The sequence below is a fragment of the Scleropages formosus genome, chromosome 10 (genome assembly GCF_900964775.1).
Source record: "Scleropages formosus chromosome 10, fSclFor1.1, whole genome shotgun sequence".
Taxonomy (NCBI): Eukaryota; Metazoa; Chordata; class Actinopteri; order Osteoglossiformes; family Osteoglossidae; genus Scleropages; species Scleropages formosus.
This window is the reverse complement of record NC_041815.1, coordinates 5,526,754-5,545,987: the sequence shown is the minus strand read 5'-3', so window position 1 is coordinate 5,545,987 and position 19,234 is coordinate 5,526,754. Positions and strand designations below refer to the sequence as shown.

General features: G+C 42.4%; 1 protein-coding gene across 1 annotated transcript in view; it reads left to right on the top strand.

Annotated features, from left to right (window-relative positions):
- Positions 1-19,234, top strand: part of LOC108941231 (cell adhesion molecule 2-like) — a 231,552-nt gene that overhangs the window by 163,227 nt on the left and 49,091 nt on the right. Inside the window, exon 2 of the mRNA XM_018763923.2 lies at positions 6,282-6,308. Coding sequence (XP_018619439.1) covers positions 6,282-6,308 — 27 coding nt within the window. The remainder of the gene's footprint in view (positions 1-6,281; positions 6,309-19,234) is intronic.

Here is a 19,234-nt window from a genome sequence, read left to right as displayed (position 1 = left end):
ATTTTCTGGAGGGACAAAGGATTAGCTGATGTCAGTAAATCAATTAGTCAGCATGTGTGTAATTATAAACCTGTCTGATGGCAGAACTCAGTCGAAGACTATACCACTGATATATTATCGGGGTCTAATTATCTACTCGAGGAAGGTTGTGCTGACAGGATGGAAGGGATGTTGGAAATATTTACTATATTTCTTCCCTGACAATTACTTGATGTAATATTAAGAATAATGATAAGTTTTGCTTGACTCACAGTGCTGTATTATTTACCTGCACATTTGTATTTCATTCTTAAGGTGCTGTTATGAAATTGATTCATTATCTTCAGGGTTCAGATTCTGTTTACTGCTCATAAAAGTGACAGAAACCCACAGTCATTCATCATGACCACATAAGCTCTACTGATGAATTAAGAGGTCATTAATTCTTTCAGTGGTGTACTGGTTAAAAATCAAGTGTTTTTAAAAACAGCAGTTTGATGCTCAAACAGATACCAAGTGAGGAGTCAATTCAGCAGGGTGAATATAAGCCGGTGTGGCAGGAAGCTAGGGGGCAGATACATTTTTTACCTCGGAAGGAGGTACAACGGTGTCGGGAAGAAGAAAAAGCTGATGCTCACATTATCGCACCTCTGTGTGTCCCGTCTGCATCCCGCCCTTCTAGTACATGAAGGTGTCCACAGAGGGAAACTAAAGAAAGGGGACTAGTGTCGAACTGGACTGTCTGCCACATCAGCATGACAAACGCAGTGCAGGAGCCTGGTGCAACTAGCCGGCCGTCACGCAGTGTGGTCAGCTGTCAGAACCCCCATTAGCTACGCTCATCCTGCACTGTGAAAACTGCATTGTCAGTCCCATTTGTTGTGTAGTCCATTTAAAATGCAGGATGTATCGCATGTTCGTTGCATTTTCTAACGTAAAAGAAAAACATTACTAGAAGGCTCTCTCGGGCTAAGCTTTTATGAATAGCACTGTCTCTGTATGTTGTTCGATAATACCGACAATTAGATGGAATTCCTATGTGCAATTATCGAAGAGTCTCTATATGGTATTCCGCATAATTTGTTGCATGCAGTCTGTTCTGGTGTAACACCTTACCATGTAAGACTGTACAAAGGAAGGCATTGCACTGATACTATTACTTTCACAGTAACAAAATCGAATGACTGTTTTTTAGCTGAAAAATGGTATGTTTTCTATGGAAGATATGCTAAACTAAAAACATATCGGTGTAAAATATGCTTCCACTTTTAGAGTATTCTGCTGGTCAGTGTGAAAACTGAAAGTCAGTGGATACAGTATGTAAACCATTGGTACATTAGTTGATGGCTAAATATAGCTTCCACACATCAAAAGTTTTTCTCATGCAGGAATCACAGCTGAGTTTACTTATGAATCTCAGTTTGGTGTACTTGTGTAAGCTGTTCAGCTTCTAAGATAATAACAAATGCCAGATTTGCTTTTTTCAGTTTTTATTGGCTCAGCCTTTTACCTTTTGCCAGTGCATTTTTTTTTAACCATTTTTTCATCCATCTGTATATAATTTAAGTTTTATGTTAGAACTAATCCTTCTGTTTCCTATATGGCTGCTGCAAAGTGATGATGGAGGGTAATATAAACCACTGAATCTCAACATATTATGCAATGCATTAATGTTTTAAAGTAATGCAGTCATACACTATAGTTGCAGTTTGTAATATACAATTTGCAGTCATATTACAGTCTCCTGTCATATTTAGCTGTTAATAAGCCGGGGAGTTCTTTGCTTCTGTCTGCTTAGTTCATTGCATTTGCATTTGGAGGTCGTGTAAGACAACGTGTCGATGACTGCTCCAGCACTTCTGCTGCTTCTTTGTGAAATCAGTAAAATTGGAAAGTAGGTTCTTCACCTGGTCATCGTTACAAAATACACAGGGAGGTGAAAACGAAGGCAGTGCATGTGCTTGTCGCACCTCCGTTGTACAGTTGCCGAAGCTGAGCTTTAATACGGCCTTAGTTTGTTAAAAAAATGAGTAGGTTCAGTTTTAGCTGCGCTGTTTGCTTCTGGAGACAAAATGAGGTGTCAAATTACAGAAAAGTAAATATGTTGCCTATAAATTGTCTGACTGTACATCTCTAGTAAGGTAGTAAATCAGGTACAGGTGACCATGTGTTGCACATAAAATGCTGAGCAAGTGAAAAATTATTTTCTTATCTGACACCTTTATCCAAAGTCATTTTCAGTATCTGACGCCTTTCTATAGCTGGGTGTTCTTACTGCAGCAGTCCAGGCTAAATACCTTTCTCCAGAGTAATACCAGTGTCAGGGGGTATGCACTAAACAAACAATTTTCAGGTCACAGTGCATTTCCACACTATGTTCTCTGCTGTCTTTATAGTCCCTCATCAGGAACATGGAGATCTTGCAGGAAATTGCTGTAGACAAAACCAAATCTCCTATAATGGGCAACATGGTGGCACGGTGAGTAGCGCTGCGGTCTCAGAGCGCCTGGGTGGTGCGAGAGGACGGGGGTTTGATCCTTACTCAGTGTGGGTGGAGTTTGCATGCTCTCCCCTGTCTGCTCTGGTTTCCTCCCACAATCCAAAGACATGCTGTTCAGGTTCCCCGATAGTGTGAGTGACAGAGAGAGTGTGTTCCACTGATGTATGGATGAGTGACCCAGTTTAAGTAGTGTATCTAGCAGTGTAAGTCACCGCGGTGAATAAGGTGTGTTGGCTGAACACTACACAGAGTTCATTGGAAGTTGCTTTGGAGAAAAGCATAGACTAAATAAATAAATGTAAATGTATAATCATATCATTACTATTGTGATGTAGTAGACTCACCTCAACACCCATAATCTGTTTACTGCCTAGGCCCGGGTGAAATGTGAATCCTTTGTTTTCAGGTCTTTCACTGTTTGCGCTAACTAGACGCCTGTGCTGAAGTTTAAGTGTTTGTATTATACTGTCTTTAAAACTCTGCCCTTGACGAGTCCAGAGACTAAAATCTGATACTGTAAAAACTGAGCGAACGGGAGAATTTAATTTAAAAAATTCCCTCGGAGCTTTCACTGCACCTCGTGCACTTGAGCTGCTAACAGTGCTACCGCGTTACCTTAATTACAGCTCTCTAACTCTATGCTTAGATGTAAATAGAGTTCACTGGCCTTAGAAGGCAGTTCCCCCAAACTGTAATTGGTTTTATTGTTTGATTTTCCACCTTTATTCCTTGGCGTACAGTGAACGGCACATAAAGCCTTCCTGCGATGACTGGAAGATAAGTGAACAAGAAATTAAATTGGATAAGGCAGGATGAAAAAGTAGGGCAACAGAAAGGTATGCCATGGAACTGAAATGGTTAAACGTTTCTCATACTGTAAATGTCTTTGAATTTGAGCAACTCAAGTTGTTTTTGCCCCTACAAATATCTAGTTTTTCTGTATAGATTTGTTTTTATTTCTGCTTTTTTTCTTTTCTTTTTTTTGCTGCCGTCTCAGTTGAGCTTTTTACAGCAGGATAGCAAAACTAAAGCAGTTTAAGTACCTGGTTCGGCCTCTTCTTGGGTTTGAACCAGCAGCATTCAAGCTGTATGCCCATGTCCTTAACTGCTGTATCTGTCAACAAGGAGCCCTTGCTTGAATTGACTTCAGTTTTTCTGTTTCCAGAGCCAGGTGCAGCCAGGGAAGTTCATGCTGAAAAAAGACATGTCTTTCAAAAATGTCGGTGTACGAGGTGTTTTTTTTCCCCTATTTATTATATGTAATGTTGTCTGTCTAAATGGCTGACGGCGTCGCACCCTGACCGCACTTCACATCTCATCAATAATACAGAAGAGCTGAATTATTCACACAGCTCGCACTGGCGAGAAGGGACAAGTGAGGCTGCGACAGAGCGGCAGGACACAGTCGCTGTCACTCTGCGCTCGCGAGGCCGGGAACCTCGCACTCCGAGGGACTGGGAACCAGCGACCCGTGTGCCTTGCAGAAGATGTCCCAGTGGTACTGGGCCCGTTTTGGATCGCATCGGAACAGCACTGAGAGACCGAACCGTTCAAAGTCGCTTCCCATTTTCATAGCGTGCTTTTATTTGGTCACATGCGCTTGTGGGTTTTGGAGCACTGTCTCAAGTTGGGATTTGGAGAAAGTCACCGGTTCGCTCCGGATGTCGCCAGTCTTTTGGGCGCCTCACGCGTGCGCGAAGGCTGGGGGAGCCATCTCCTGGTTTGCTGAGTGTGTCTGTGCGCACCCATCTTAGGATGCTGTCGCTCGTGAGACAAATCACCACGGGGACCGACCTGGTGTGACTCGGTCCCAGGACTCCAGTCCTACTTCAGAAATAGGCCTGTGCATAATATAAAGGCACCGAGACATGGCGCTCCTGCCCTTCGGGCCAGGAGACCTCCTAGCGCGAATCGCAGCTAATTGCCAGTCTGCAGCCGCACTGAAACCCGAGGTCGGGGGGGTGCTGGGATGGGGGGGCGGGTGCTGTTTTCGCTCTTTCCCATTCTGTCTCGGTCTTTCCGCAGAGATAAAGACAGGCACACAGTTGTGGGAACGCACGCCGCCGTTTCCGTAGGAAGCACAGGGATTAGAACAGGATGTCAGAACTTTGCATAACAATTTCTTAACAAGGTTCCGTTTGTGTTTACGGTTTCCATGCGGAGCTTTTCATGTTTCCGTCCGGCGATCCGTACACCGATCGCGGGGCTAGTTCCAGCATTTAGAAAATGCTCTTTGAAAATTAACCGAATGCCGTCGTATTTTTTGTTTTTTTGTTCTCGTTTTGTTTGTATCGTCATACTTTTTTGCTACTTCTTAGAATTTCTACTGCAGTAATAGGTGCCGTGTTTGCAAATTCTTTACGCATCCTTCAGGTTGCTGGTAAACCAACAGAGAGGAGGAATAAGCAGAGACTCTTTGAGCCTGCGGGAGCTCCTGAGATCACACGCTCCGGCTAGCGAACTGGATGGTCGTATTAGTATGCTGCCAGTGTGCTGGAAAGGCTGTTCTGCTTACAGCAAGGAGAATCTTATCGCAGCGTCTGACTTTGTCGGCTGTATTAGATTTGGAAACCAGAGAGGGAGTTGGAGATTAATAACTTCCATGTACTGTTAAAAAAAAAAAAAAAAAGTTTCAAAAGTCTCAAATTTAATGAAATATTGGTTGGGCTGAATCATACCAACTGTTGTCAGCTATTCTGTAAAACGGGGATTTGTTTCATAATGCTGAGTAAGGTGTTGTGCTCCATTTCAAAGCCACGGAGGAAACAGTTGCTCCATATTTTCCCTGTTAGACGTTTGTAAAACTAATGTTCCTCAATCAGGTTTTCAGGCAATTTTCAGCAAAATCCCTTTATACACGGAAATAAATATCTAGAAACATCTGAATCATATACGCTTATTATTTAATGCAATAGCTTTCCGCACCTTTTACAAAAAGAGAGTTATTACGATGTAACAGTAGCGCTGTGCAGGGATTTGTCGTTCCAGCAGATATAATCACCCCATCTGAATGAAGTCCTGAATTATTTCTTCATGTGGTAGGTGCCCCGAGCAGAGTGCCTGTCCACTAGAGGCTGTCCCCCAGTGTGTCTCTAAGGGTTGTACTCATGACTTCTGACAGACACATACAACGCCCTGTGTCATTTGTCCAAAGTCTTATTCTTTGCATTTTTTTTTTTTTTTTCCTAGCACTGTAAGTCCAAATGTTGGTGAACTGGTAATCGGCGAATTATCCAACACCGTGTATTACAGATCGAATTTTACATTCAAAGTATAGGAATGCAATGCAAATGATCAAAATAAGTTTATCAAAAAATGTACTGCGTAACAAAAAATATTATTCGTGTTTTATATTCAGTATACAAACCTGCTCTATACAAATTACCTTGCCTTGGAAGCGAAGTGAATTTTTTAAGCTTTTCAGAAATGCAGTTGCTCCTTTAAACAGAATTTATAAATAACTTGAATATGAGGCATGTCCTAAAACAACCTCTACAGTGACTATAGAGCAAACCAAAAATCAAAGACTGAAGGATGGATGACACCAAAGAAAATGCCGTTGTTGCCTTGTTTGGGAGGTGTCAGAAAGCTCTGTCAAAATCCTGACGGCTCCACAGGAGAGGCCAGTACACAAGTGCATAAAATGTGGACTACTTATACTGCCTGTGTGAAATCATGTTTTGCTTCTTCCTTCTCCCTGGATAAAACCTGTCTAATCTGCTCATGTCTTTTCTTCTCTCTCTCTCCGTCTCTGTCTCTCTCGGTCTCTCTCTGCTCCTCCTTCTCTCTGGGATGCCCCCAGCGTCGGCAACAAAAAACAAAGTGAGAGGTGAGTGGTTCCCCTGGGTACCCCCTGGTCCGTGAGTCACGGTGGACACAGCCCCTGGTCAGAAATGTTCTGACAGGCCCCTGTATTCCACCTTCCCATGGACAGCGTACACTACATCTGCTGGAATCTGTCACACCCTCATCAGTTGCATTCCTCATCGGCTGCTTCTTGTTATTCTCCTTTTCCACTTTGAAAATATTCTTTTAAAAAAGCTTTAACCCTGACATGACAAGATGTCATATTAAATTTAGTATTTAAATTCTGCGTTATTATTTACTCAGTTATCCATTGCTAAAGCTGAAGGAGGTGTGGTAAAACTCCAAAAAATACAGTACTGCACACATTGTAGATGCAGACCATACTCTTAAATGAAAAATAATAGTTCTGGAAGGTCCTTGACACCAACATGGTGATGCCGCAGGTAGCGCTAGAGCCTCGCAGCACCTGGGCTGTGAGTTTGGACATGGGTTCAGTTTGTGAGGAGTTTATAAGTTCTGGGAGCAGACAGTGTAGTGATGAGAGCTACTTCCTTGAACTTGAAGGACCCAGGTTTGAATCCAGTCTTCTGCCCTTGAGCAAGGTACTTTCCCAAAAAAAAAAACCCCAGGTGCCTAAATGGGTAAATCAGAGTGAATCACATTCTAGAAAAAAAGTGTCAGCTGAATTATTAAGTGTAAATACGTTTACCTTGGTTTCCTCCTGGTGCTTTCATTCCCTTCCAGGAAAAAAAAGACTTGTTTTTCAGGAAAATTGGTGACTCTAAATTGCTTTTAGTGTATATATGCATGAGTGAACAAATGTGTGTGATTGTGAAGTGCTGTGCATGCATTCCATCTAGGATGCACCCTGCCTGACACCCTATATTTTTCAGACTCTGAACCACCGTGACCCCGATCTATTGATAACGCATAAGATAATAGCCAGTCTTATCATATCTCAGGTGAGGCATTTATTCAACATATTAATGCAGAAAAATTCTTGAAAGAAACTTTTAATTTCCATATTTACTGTATGGTACACCACAGGCATGTTATTGTGCATTTTCTAAGCCAGTATTAACATGCAAAATAGATTCAGAAATCACACAGTATCTGTGCTGAAGCACAAGTTATGAGATGAAGCTCTAGGATTAGCTGGCAAAATTAAAATTATCTTTCTGTCAGTCAAAACATGGGCAACCTGTACCTCTGATTCGGCTTCCTTTGGACACTTGGAGAATATTGATAATTACTGATCGACTGTATTTTGGCAGGAGAATGACAAAGGACAGAACATAAATATACATGAAACAGCTGCCTTCATATTTTATATGTTTGGATATCTTTTTAATAACGTACTGAAGCTTGTTGTTTTAATCAGTTTTTGATTATACTGAGATTGCACATTACATATTTATATATTCATCTATGATCAGCACTTTGACCTTCTTGTGATTCGTTCCCACCGGAGAACGAAGATCTGATTATTAGAGTCTGGTTGCAGGATTATAGTTTGGGTTTAGAAACCTTAATTTGACTGTAACTTGTAGTCATTGACTTTCCCAACTAACCTGATATTTATTAAAAATGCAAGAACCCAGCTGGGTTGAACAGCTGTCTGCTTTTGCAGAGTTATGGGGTGATTAAATCATTAGATATGCACATGTGCAGATAAAACTTTATGTAGGCTGCTGTTAACTAAAGAACTTCAATCCATGAGGAAACAGAGGACATCAGAGAACGTCTGCTGTTGCGCTTGTCCTCCTGAGCATGAGCTGTTCAACATGCAAAAGGACAGTGCCCTTCATTCTCACTGGCCTGGACTTTCAGGTGTAAAAGCCCAGGATGGGAACAAACAGAATGAACTAGTGGAAGAACCATGTTCCAACCACCATCATTACTGAAGTTACAGTAGGTTATCCATCCTGTCCAGGGTTACAATGGGTTGTTATTTTTTGGTAAATGCTGTAATGACAAAAATTGCTGCATTCCGCACGTTTTTTTTTTTTTTCAGAGCAGCACCGCTGAAATTACTGCACAGGCTCCAGCCGTGCATTGCAGAAGAAGGAGTGGAGCTGAGCTCAAAGGAATAAAAAAAAGGTTCAAAGGCTCTGTCTTCCTGTCTTCCCGAATGATTGAGAGCCGGACTGGTCGTGACACAAAAAAACACTCCATCAAGCTCCCATCGCCACAGCACCCTCTTGGCAGATGGAAGGCCTGCGATGATTACCCCTCTGGAGCGCTCTCGGTTGGATGAGGTTCCGGGGTCGGCACTCTGACGGCTGCTCGTGTGTCTGCCTCATCGAGCTTCGTGGGGCTGCACACTCCATATCCGACAGGCAGTTTTGTCCAACCCTGAAGTTTTCACGTGGCCATTAGTAGCCTATGAATTCCAACCGTAGCATGGCCTGATTTCCAATTCAGTTCAGCTTCATTCTCATTAAATAAATACAGCAAAATTTAACGTCTGCACCTCCACCGGTGTGATACACTGTAGAAATGCGGTGCAGAATACACAATACTGCAAAATACTCAATGCATAGTATCGCATGTATAAATAGAAGCAAATATAAGTGGAAATGAACACCGTCGTCTAAACAGTGCAGATTCCGAATAGCGCCAGCACTGGTTGCAAGGAACCTTCAGGAGAAGACCCATCCCATGAATAACTATCCATCAACCATCTACCTTGTGTTCTTCCACCTGATGGTTTTCACACCACTATATAGGAAATCTATACAGACCATAATGGGGAGAGTTGAGAGTTGATGTCCTTTTCTGCTTTTCCGCTATATAGCGAACGGTATTGGCAAAACACCAGGTCTGGGCCTATGCTGATCGCCACTCATCTGAAGGCATTTTGTGTACACAAGCGAAGAGGCAGCAAATGTTTTCATCACTGCCCTCCCTTTTCCCTTCTCATCGATTCCACAGGGAATACGCGAGAAAATTTTCCTGAATGTTTACGCTCACTTTCATTCTGCTGAGTCAAGGGCTTGTAGTTTCTTTGTATTTTTTTCCGCAGGCCTTTGAATTTAATCATTTCTATTTGAGTATCTTAATATTCTTGACACAGCGTTTCGAGTGTGTCCCAAAGTGTGAAGCACTGCTGGAGCTTTTAATAGCCTAGTGCTCCCCTTTATTTCCCAGGTGGGAAGCTGAAGCGAGGACCTTGCTTTCTGGAAAAGTTTAACACAATGTAATGTCACATTACATTAATTAGCTGTGTAGCAGACGCCTCTATCCCGAACAACTTACACAGATTTTTCTCTTTTTTTAACACTTTTTACAGTTGAACAAGTGATGGATCGTTCGGGTTAAGTACCTTGCTTGCAGCAGCAGATCCCCCACTAGGATTTGAACCTGCAACCTTTCCACTACACCACCCCTGCCATCTGTTTCCCCATGTGTTTATGAAACTCGAAATGGCCCCTCCGCAGGACAAGCAAATGAGCAGCAAGCATGGCGACACATTTACCGAGTTGCCGCGGGCTGACGTGTTATTAGTGTTCAAGTAAATGTGTTTCTTTGCGTGTGCGCTCATCGTTCCTGACGTGCGGCTTGTGCGACGTCACCTGTGGCCTCGCTCACGCTATACTCACCCCACTGCCTTCCACACAATAACAGTAATTATTCATTATCAGAAATAATCATTCATTAGCACAGGCATGGGAAGCAGGTGTGGGGATGATTATCAGCGTTTGGGTTGTAAAACACAGGTAATTAACTTGGGTGCCAGAGACGATTTTGGAGTAGCGCATGTCGTTGAAATAACACGCGCGCTTCAGAAGCCCACCGGTCGACCCGACAATCTAAACACGCAGCCGCTGCAGACAGGCAGGACTCCGAGGGAGAGGGGCCGTCAGGCAGGGGTGCCTTTACACACCTCCCATTCCTCACCCCCGAGGTCCTTCTCGCTGGCCTACAGCTGTATGAACCAGTTTTACCAGGAAGTGTGTGTGTGTGTGTGTGTGTGTGTGTGTGTTTGGAATGGTGATGGTCTCAACACCCCCATATGTGGAAATTTATCTTCATCTGGTCCTATGCACACCCTTGTTTCCAGCCTACACTATTTGTCAGAGCAGCAAACTCCCATACTCTCGCCGCTCCACTGTCGGAAGAGTGATTTGGGAAATAGATTATATAATGTCTGCACTGTGCCTGTCACAATGAGCTTATGTGAGGAAAGATTAATGTCAACGTTTAAGTTTAGGTGATGAACCACAGTGTTTATACTGTATACTGTGTAAACAAGTCCATATCAGTAGAAAACTGCTTTCTTTTCTAAAGGTTTTTAAATTTGGTACAAATAACAGCAGCAGCAACAACAATAATAATAACGATAATAAAAATAATAATGTTTCTGAAAAATCTGGCCAGATTGTATTTCCTTTTGGCCATTGTCCCAGTTGTCTCTGCAAAATCAGCAGTATAATGTTTGAAAAAATTAATGTTTTTTCATTGGAACACTGGAGCTGTGAGACAGCTGCTACCTTGAATAAATTCTGCAGACATAAAACTGCTCTGAGAAACACATACACACTGTCTGAACCGCTTGTTCCATACAGGGTCACGGGGAGCCGGAGCCTAATCCGGCAAGACAGGGCGCAAGGCTGGAGGGGGAGGGGACACACCCAGGACGGGGCGCCAGTCTGTCACAATGCACCCCAGGCCCACGAGAGAGTAGGCACAGGCCAAACCCGCTGTGCCACCTTGTCCCCTTAGAGAGAAACCACTGACACATAATAATAGAAGCATTATTATTATTATTATTATTATTATTTGCCTTTAAAACTAATGCAGAAAACCACAGGGGATGAACTGGAATTTTCTTATCTTACATAGACAGTTCTGTAAGACTAACCTTGGAGAAATATCACAACTAAGGTCAGCCTTTAAAAAAGAACAGTAAAAACTGTTCATCACATTTATAGTAGACTCCATATCGCCTCTTTGGGATTTGCCCTCCCAGAATGTCGTTGCACGGCTTCAATTTTAAATATAGTTTCAGAAGGGGCGGGGAGGGTGGGGTGCATGTTTGAACTATTAATTTGTTAAAGTTTATTTCATCGTAAAAGTGTGATCTGTCTGCCCTTGGCTTTGCATAGCAGAATGAGTTCTTAGTGCAATCTTCTAACCTTCCAGCTGCAGTAAGTGATGTGGGAGGCCTAGTCTCCAGGGATGTAAGTAGGACGGTAAGGGGAGGGTGTTTATCGATATTCAGATCTAGATAACCCCCTAAACATTGTTTAATTACTCCCACTTGAGGGGGCCTTAGATAAGGCTTACTTGGCATAATTTACTCTGTTGTTTACTTTGACATGGCAAACTGTGATCTGGAGACATATTTAATTACAGTTTTTTTTCTTGTCCTGTGGGCCAAAACTATTCTCACACAACAGCTTGATTATGCCCCTCTCCCCCCACCCCCACCCCCCCCGACCCCCCCAATTCGGTCATTGCTAATAAAATCATGCAATAATTTAATTTTTTTGCATTACCAATATTTGTTTACAATTAGTCAACATCTGTTGTCTGATCTAATGAGAAGGAAATTGCCTGGTCTGCATTTGTTGTTACATAATTAATTTCTGAAATCACAGCGATGTGGCCTGGACTAATGGGAGTATTTTCTAGTTTAATTTAATTAGAATGAAGTCCTTCCTGCACCTTACTGCACGTTATATTTCTTAGAAAAAGCATTAAAAATCTTTTGGCATCAACAAAAAGATGAAATGAAATCGTGTATACTTTAAAATTTCTCCTACTGGCCTCTTTATGTCAAAATATCTTCCTTGTTATATAATTGAATTCCTTTCATATAAATTAGCTTTGAAGAGAAATCTGAAAGCCGACATCAAAATAACATTAAACTTTCCGTGCGCTTGCATGTACAGCAGTCACTTGGGTCACATAAACTCGCTGTCGGGAGCCACTTGTGCAAAAGTTTTAATAGGTAGTTTGAGAGATTAACGCTCTCTTCCACTTGCAGCTGTCTACCAACTGCTGAAATGACATACATAGCTTTCCATCAAAACCCCGAAAGAAAATTGGTGCCTTATTTATAGGCAGTAAGCGGTGTTACGTGGTGTGGTGGTCGAGGACGTGAAGTTGTATCTTGTGGATTTTCAAATTATATTGCAGGAAGATCCCTGCTGACTTCTATAAGAAAGAGGAATTTAGCCAGAAAATTTATTATTATTATTATTATTATTATTATTATTATTATTTTACAGGTTACCCATTTCTTATTGCCATTTGTCTTTTCTATGTTGCGCATGAGGTCTACTAATTTAAATAGCGCTTTTGAGACACTAAAGAAGGTAAGATTTTTCACATGATGCCCTTGCCAGTTTTTCGGTGCCTCTTTTTGTGTTGCTGTGAACTTGTTCTGAACTCTCAATCAGTTGCTCCCAGCCAAGAGACCTAGTGGAAGCCATGTTGAGAGGAAAGGCAAACAGATGGGCATCTTTTTTTTTCAGCAGCCACCTGTTTACTACCACAGCGCCAGGCATGACATTGAGCCAAAACAGCAGCACACCCACAGCGCTGCCTCGCCTATAGCAAATCTCCCTCTTCTTTCACCATAGTCATTTCAGATGGAGCGCTGCGCGTGACCGTTTTCGCAGATGCTGACGATGCAGTGACACGATGGTGCCAGTTTAACCCTGATTAAAAGTAGGTTAAGGTGATCATGTAATGACAGATAGTGGTCGATGGCATTGATTTGTGACCTTACAGCCCTATAATTTTCCCTGCTAGTGCCCTTAAGTACCCTTGAATAAGATGCACATATACCTCCACTAACAACCTCAGTTAGCACCAGAAGTTGGTTCATATGTCAGAATTGTTTGTAAGTCCAATCCCTATCCCACAATCAATAAAAGCGTAGTAATATAGCTTAATCCCTTGATTCATTCACAGTTTAGGTTCTATTAAAACATCAGATGAAGCTGTAATGAACTTAAAATTTGCCATAAGACTTTTTCATTAACGGCTCATAAAGTGCTGGAAACACAAGGTGTGAAACACTGAGCACTGCAGGCTGAATGCCAGTGTAATATCTTGTTTTATTTGGAAGCAACAATGTTAAATCTACTTTAAAAAGACTGAAAATTGAGAAAAAGCACAATGTTCACCATCTCCCGCTCCGTGTGCTGTTTTGCTTTGCACACATAAGAAGATGATATGTTACCTCATATGGTACTTCTGTGCTTCAAGCACTGTAGGAGAAAGAAACTGGCTAGCTGAAAGGTGAGTGAGCTGGAGAAAGTATTAAATAAAAAGAGGTAAAATGTAAAAAGTGTTTCACTTTAAGAACCAGAATGTAATTGACTGGTCGACTGAACGTGTAAACTTTTTCCAGCACTTGGTTTTATTCTGCAATCAACTGATTTACAGGTGGTCCCCAACTTACGATGAGGTTATGTTCTTAGAAACCCATTGTAAGTCAAAAATATCGTAAGTCGAAAATGCATTTAATACACCTAACCTACCGAAGATCATGGCCTAGCATACGTTTGATGGCCATTACAGGCTTGCCGCCTTCATGCTGGGCTATTATCTTGAGTTTCTCTTCAAGAGTAATTGCCCACCTCTTCTTCTTCCCACCAGTAGCAGAAGACACAGATGGGTGTTTCTGTGACATTATAGATGCACAAAACATGATGTAGATATGGGGGGGGGGGGGGGTATCTGGATAGCGAAAGTGTGGCAGACTGGGAGATGCAGATCGGTGCTGCCCAGCATCGCAAGAAAGTATCGCACAGCATATCGCTGGCAAAAAAATCAAAATTTAAAATTCGAAGTACGGTTTCTACTGAATATGTATCGCCAGCTCATCATCGTAAAGTCAGAAAATCGTAAGTCGAACCATCTTAAGTCGAGGGGCAGCTGTAATGATAAATTTTTGTAAAATTTTTGAGTGTAGCTATAATAAATAAATTTTAAAAAGTGCGGATAAAATTTCTCCTACAGAACTTCGTGACACTCCTTTTTTCCTTGACCCGTTCATATCTTTGAAAACTTGTTACACAGGTGTTTGTAATATAAGATACAAGTGTACATAACCTTGCCTCCACTCAAATATGTAAAGAAGTGGTAATGTTATGTCCGAATAAAATGTCACGCTGGCAGACAGACAGATAAAATAATGACTTCAATTTTAACATATCTGTGTTTATTTTTTTAGGATACTTCTTGTGAAACACATGCAGAAAGCCCAATTTCCCAGTCTAATACAACAGAACATTGAAATTATGCAGCATATTATTCAGCTTCTTTTGTTAGGTGTTTGGGTTGATCTCTTATTAACTTATTTCGCCTTAACAAATGTTTTCTCAACAACGCAGCCAATAGTCTTAGGCTTGCATTTTGAACGCTTGCTTATACAACCTTTGATACACTGAGTCATCCCAAATTTCAAGATGTGCGATATCTAATAATCCCTGTCAAGCAGAGTCTCTTTGAAAAGCATGGGTTAGGTTTGCATACGCAGATGAAGGAAATACCTCCCCTGTGATCTTTCCAAAAGTGGATGGATATGAGAACTCAGCTGAGGTTTGCCGCACTCCTCTGAGAATAATCCTGTCAAGGTGTTTTTGCAAGCGATTGGTCTATAGCTGGAGATGAAATTCAGACCATCCTGCCTTTCAGGTGAGCTGCTGAAGAAAGTAGCCCTCATGGTATATTGCTATAAGTTTGGATTCCACCCAATGGTTTGTAGCCTCCACTTGGAGGTGAGAAGTTCAGCAGAAAAGAATGAGTGTCACATAGGCGTGAGCGAGCCAGGGGGCACAATTACTTCGACAGACGCAATTTGATTGAACAGAGGGAATTATGCATGTCTACCAAAGTGACAAGCTTGTATTCTCTTTGATTCGCTTTTATGGGAGCATAATAAGCAATGAAACGAGCCTGTAATGGGGGCTGTCGACACCACAGCCACCCTGTGACTCTGACGTGATCCACTGGTGTCTCGCAGGCTGCTCGGGTCTTTTGCCTCACTTCTAGAGGTTTTCCAGGGCTTGAGGAGAAATATGTGCATGTTTGTAGGGAGTTTACATTGGAACATTGACAGATGGGCCCCCCATGGTAATTTCCCTTTGTTTAATTATTTATAGGTAATGAACTGAGATGAAGATTTGTTCTCCGAATCATTGTTCCTTTTTTTTTCTCCTTGCCCCTGCCTGCAGTTTACCTGCTGTGGTTCTGTGACGCCCTCTCATCAAGAGGCTGCATCCCATTATTTGGTGCAGTCGACTGAAACGGGACTAACATCTGAGCCGTCCGTACCTCATTATATTCCCATCTAGATAAACAATACATTCAGCTTACTCCTGTCCTGTGCTTTAAAGAAAGCAGGGTGCCATGGGTGTGAGGATGCTATTCCTTCAACAATATAACCAATGGTGTTCTTTTTGAAAATGACTTCAAGCACATTGTGTGCCCTAAATGAGTGTGAGACATTCGTTACCCTTTGCCCCAACACACAAAGGGTGATCCAGATGAATTAAAAGCAATAATATACGAGTCATTTGAAACTTACTCTGATCTCCGTGTTTAATTGTTGGAAGTCGTCAAATGTGCCGGGAAAAAGCAATATGTACGCATTGTGAGGCTCACATGAATAATTCATGCTCCCTAGTCACAGTAATACAGATTAATTTCTTTATATTTGTTTTTCATTTTCAGCACACACTGTTAACTGTAGGATACTTTAATCAATATGATCCCAGATTCTCCCTTCGTGAGCCTCCTCAGACGCCGTCAAGCTGGGACAGATCCAGCATTGATTACAGCCGACCAGAAAGGCAGATGTTTCGCGAGGCTCGTGTTTGCCACCGTTTCCCGTTGACTCGCTGTCAAACCCGGAGCGTTCCAAACCTATCAATTAGCATCCTCCTGATTTGAAGGCATGGCCAATTCTGGGATTGCTCTGAACTCCAGTGCCGCTTGACAGCTGCGCAATGATTGGAGGGAGACTTTCCATTAATATTCATGGAGCCACTTTCAGAAATCCAGGCAGCATGTGTTTTAGACTATGGCAGCGTCTGCAGAAAGCTGCGTACGTCAGTTAAATGACACCCTTCAACAATGTGAACACTAGATATTTACAGTAAACTACGGGTAATGTTTGTACTTATACTGCGGATAAGTTTGAACAGTTGCAACCTTACGAGTATTTTTCATCAAATGCCCCGCTTGAGATTTTTTCCAGTGTATTCCGAGGTTTTGTATGAGGTTTGTAAAGCTCCCTCCAAAAAATACATGTGTTGCTTATATATATGTGCTATATAGAAGCAGTCTAGTGTCATATCTAATAGTACCATATACAGAATATGTATATAAAACATAGAGTACTGTACAGCGTCACAAGTATAACACTGGTATTAGTATTGACTGCAAAGTAAGTAAAACCTAAAAAAGGCAGAAAAAGTATTCTGCATTTCCATACGGGTTGTCTGCTTCCTCAAGCCCCAGAGGCCATCAGGAGGGAATACACTGTATATATACCATTCTAAAGCCTCAACAAGGCTTTGGTGCAGGTTCACTGTTCACGGAACTCATCTTTATGAAGTGCAGCTGGGGAGAATTTGAAGTCTGGCATGAAAAGAAGCCACATTTCTGTTATTTTTCACTACGGAAATAATAGAAGGTAAATAGGTAAAACAAAGAGGGGATGAAAGTCAGATGCAGGATTTTTTTGCTACATTTCATCTCATCTGACATTTTAAACCCTTAAAATAATACCTCAAACGTAATCCCTAGCCCTTAAAATAATACCTTGGGAAGCTGTTAATTATTTATAACTTCTTAGTGAGCGTAGGAAAAATTATGAAATGTAACATACCCTGTCATGTGGATGAAAACAGATTTTTTTCTTTGCACCTTCAGAATTTGACTTGTTTAACATTTGTAATTCATTAAAATCAGCCTTATGGATAAAGTGTATTAGTACCCTTCCAAGACTTCTGACTGATTCGTTTGCTAAGCTTTTGAAAAATGAAAACATTACAGGTCTGTGACTGGACACATAAATGGAAGTGCGAATATAAATCGATAGCACTTTCATGCACTAATACCAAACAGCTTTTACCGATGTGAAGCCAGCTATGTCTACGCTGTGGAAATGAAAGTGTACTATACGGTTTGGCAGCCAAGCCAGCAACAAACAAACAAATAAACCATAAATACTTACTCAACCATCCCAGAGTAAGCGAAGACATGTAATTCTGTCTTCGCATCACGGACCCGTTTCAAAGTGTGACATTTCGGTCCTTAAACCACAGGTTTGCGAATGCTGGGGATGTGCCTGCCGTTCAAGCGGCAATATTGATGGCTCTTAACCTCTCGTTACAAGGTTTGCTCTATCTCCCTCCCCTGGCGGTGCGACTCAACAAAGCACGCGCGTTAAACTGGAGACCCCCTGGCCCCCTGTGCAATCTCCATGTAATGTGAAAGTTGCTAATGTGGACTGGATCACCTTGTGTGCGAGCCACACACTCTCTCTCGCTCCCTCTCCCCTCTTCCAGGGCCTTGACCTGCCCAGCAGCAGGACGCCACATTTGAATCAGCTTCTCCCCAGAGTGTAGCCACAGCAGACTTGTGGGTGTCTCTACTGCCGTTTCTAGCCAGCACACGCTGTGAAGCTGCAGTCTCGCTCTCACAGCCTCAACTACGGGAAAGCTTGTGTGCTTTGGCTGTAGCCTCACAGATGGAATCTCTCCTCTCTAACAAGAAGAGAGGTGGCCTTTGTCTCCATACAGAACGTTATTAGATTTTCGTCTCATCATCGTTTTGACGAAAGACCGTTCTTTCATGAAAAGGGCATTGGGGTTTACTGAACCTGTGCGGAGGTGGCTGGTGGCATCATGGTTGGGGTGACTGCCTTTGGCTCTTAAACTTGCTGGGTTGATCCCCACCTCTGGCTGTAGTACCCTTGAGCAAGGTGCTTGCTCTGCTTCAGTACCTTTGCCCGGCTTTGTCCCTGGGTGACTAATTTAGCCCCACGATGGACTGGCATCTTGTCCAGGGTGTGCCCCCCACCCCTTCATACTTGCACCCAATGTCCCCATGTGATAGGCTCTGGCTCACTGCGACCCCACTCAGAACAAGCAGATATTGAACTTGGTTGAACCTGTGCATATCATCCCCACAAGCCCATTAAGGGTGTAAAGCTGGTTTTGCATTTATTCATTTAGCTGACACGTCTCTCAAAATCAACTTGGAATTATTTACCTGTTTACTCAGCTGAGTAATTTTAGGGTAAGGACATTGCTTAAGGGTACTACAGATTTTAACCTGTAACCTTAAGAGTCAAAGACTGCAGCTCTAGCAGGACACTCCCAGTTCAGATCAGGCATATCGTTTCAAGCAGGAAAGCAGTTTCTGTGCTTTATTGTGTCTTTGAGCTCCTTCAGTGCTATCCAGGTTTTACTCCAACCCAGAACTCACATGAGACCACTTGCGAATTTTTTCTTTTTTTTTCTTTTGCAATTGCTGCAACCGCTTGTCCCGGGGGCTCGCGGGGGTGCAGTGAGCCGGAGCCTACTCGGCAACGCAGGGTGCAAGGCCAAAGGAGGAGGGGACACACCCTGGACAGGACGCCAGTCCCCCCCAAGGTACCCCAAGCAGGGCTCAAACCCCAGACCCACCACACAGGTCAAACTCCACCCCCCCACTTTTGAATACTTTTCTCAGTTCAAAGCGTATCCAGCTGAAAGGGAGACAAACAAACTGCTATAATACCTTGAGTATAGTGAGTGACCAGTACTTTGATTTATATACATAAATACATAAGGTTTTTTCCTGATCAATAATGCCCCACCCCAAAAAAAAAAAAAAAAAAAAACATGAAGGAGAAGAAACACACACACATTTTCTGAACCACTTGTCCCATACGGGGTCACGGGGAACCAGAGCCTAACCCGGCAACTCAGGGCGTAA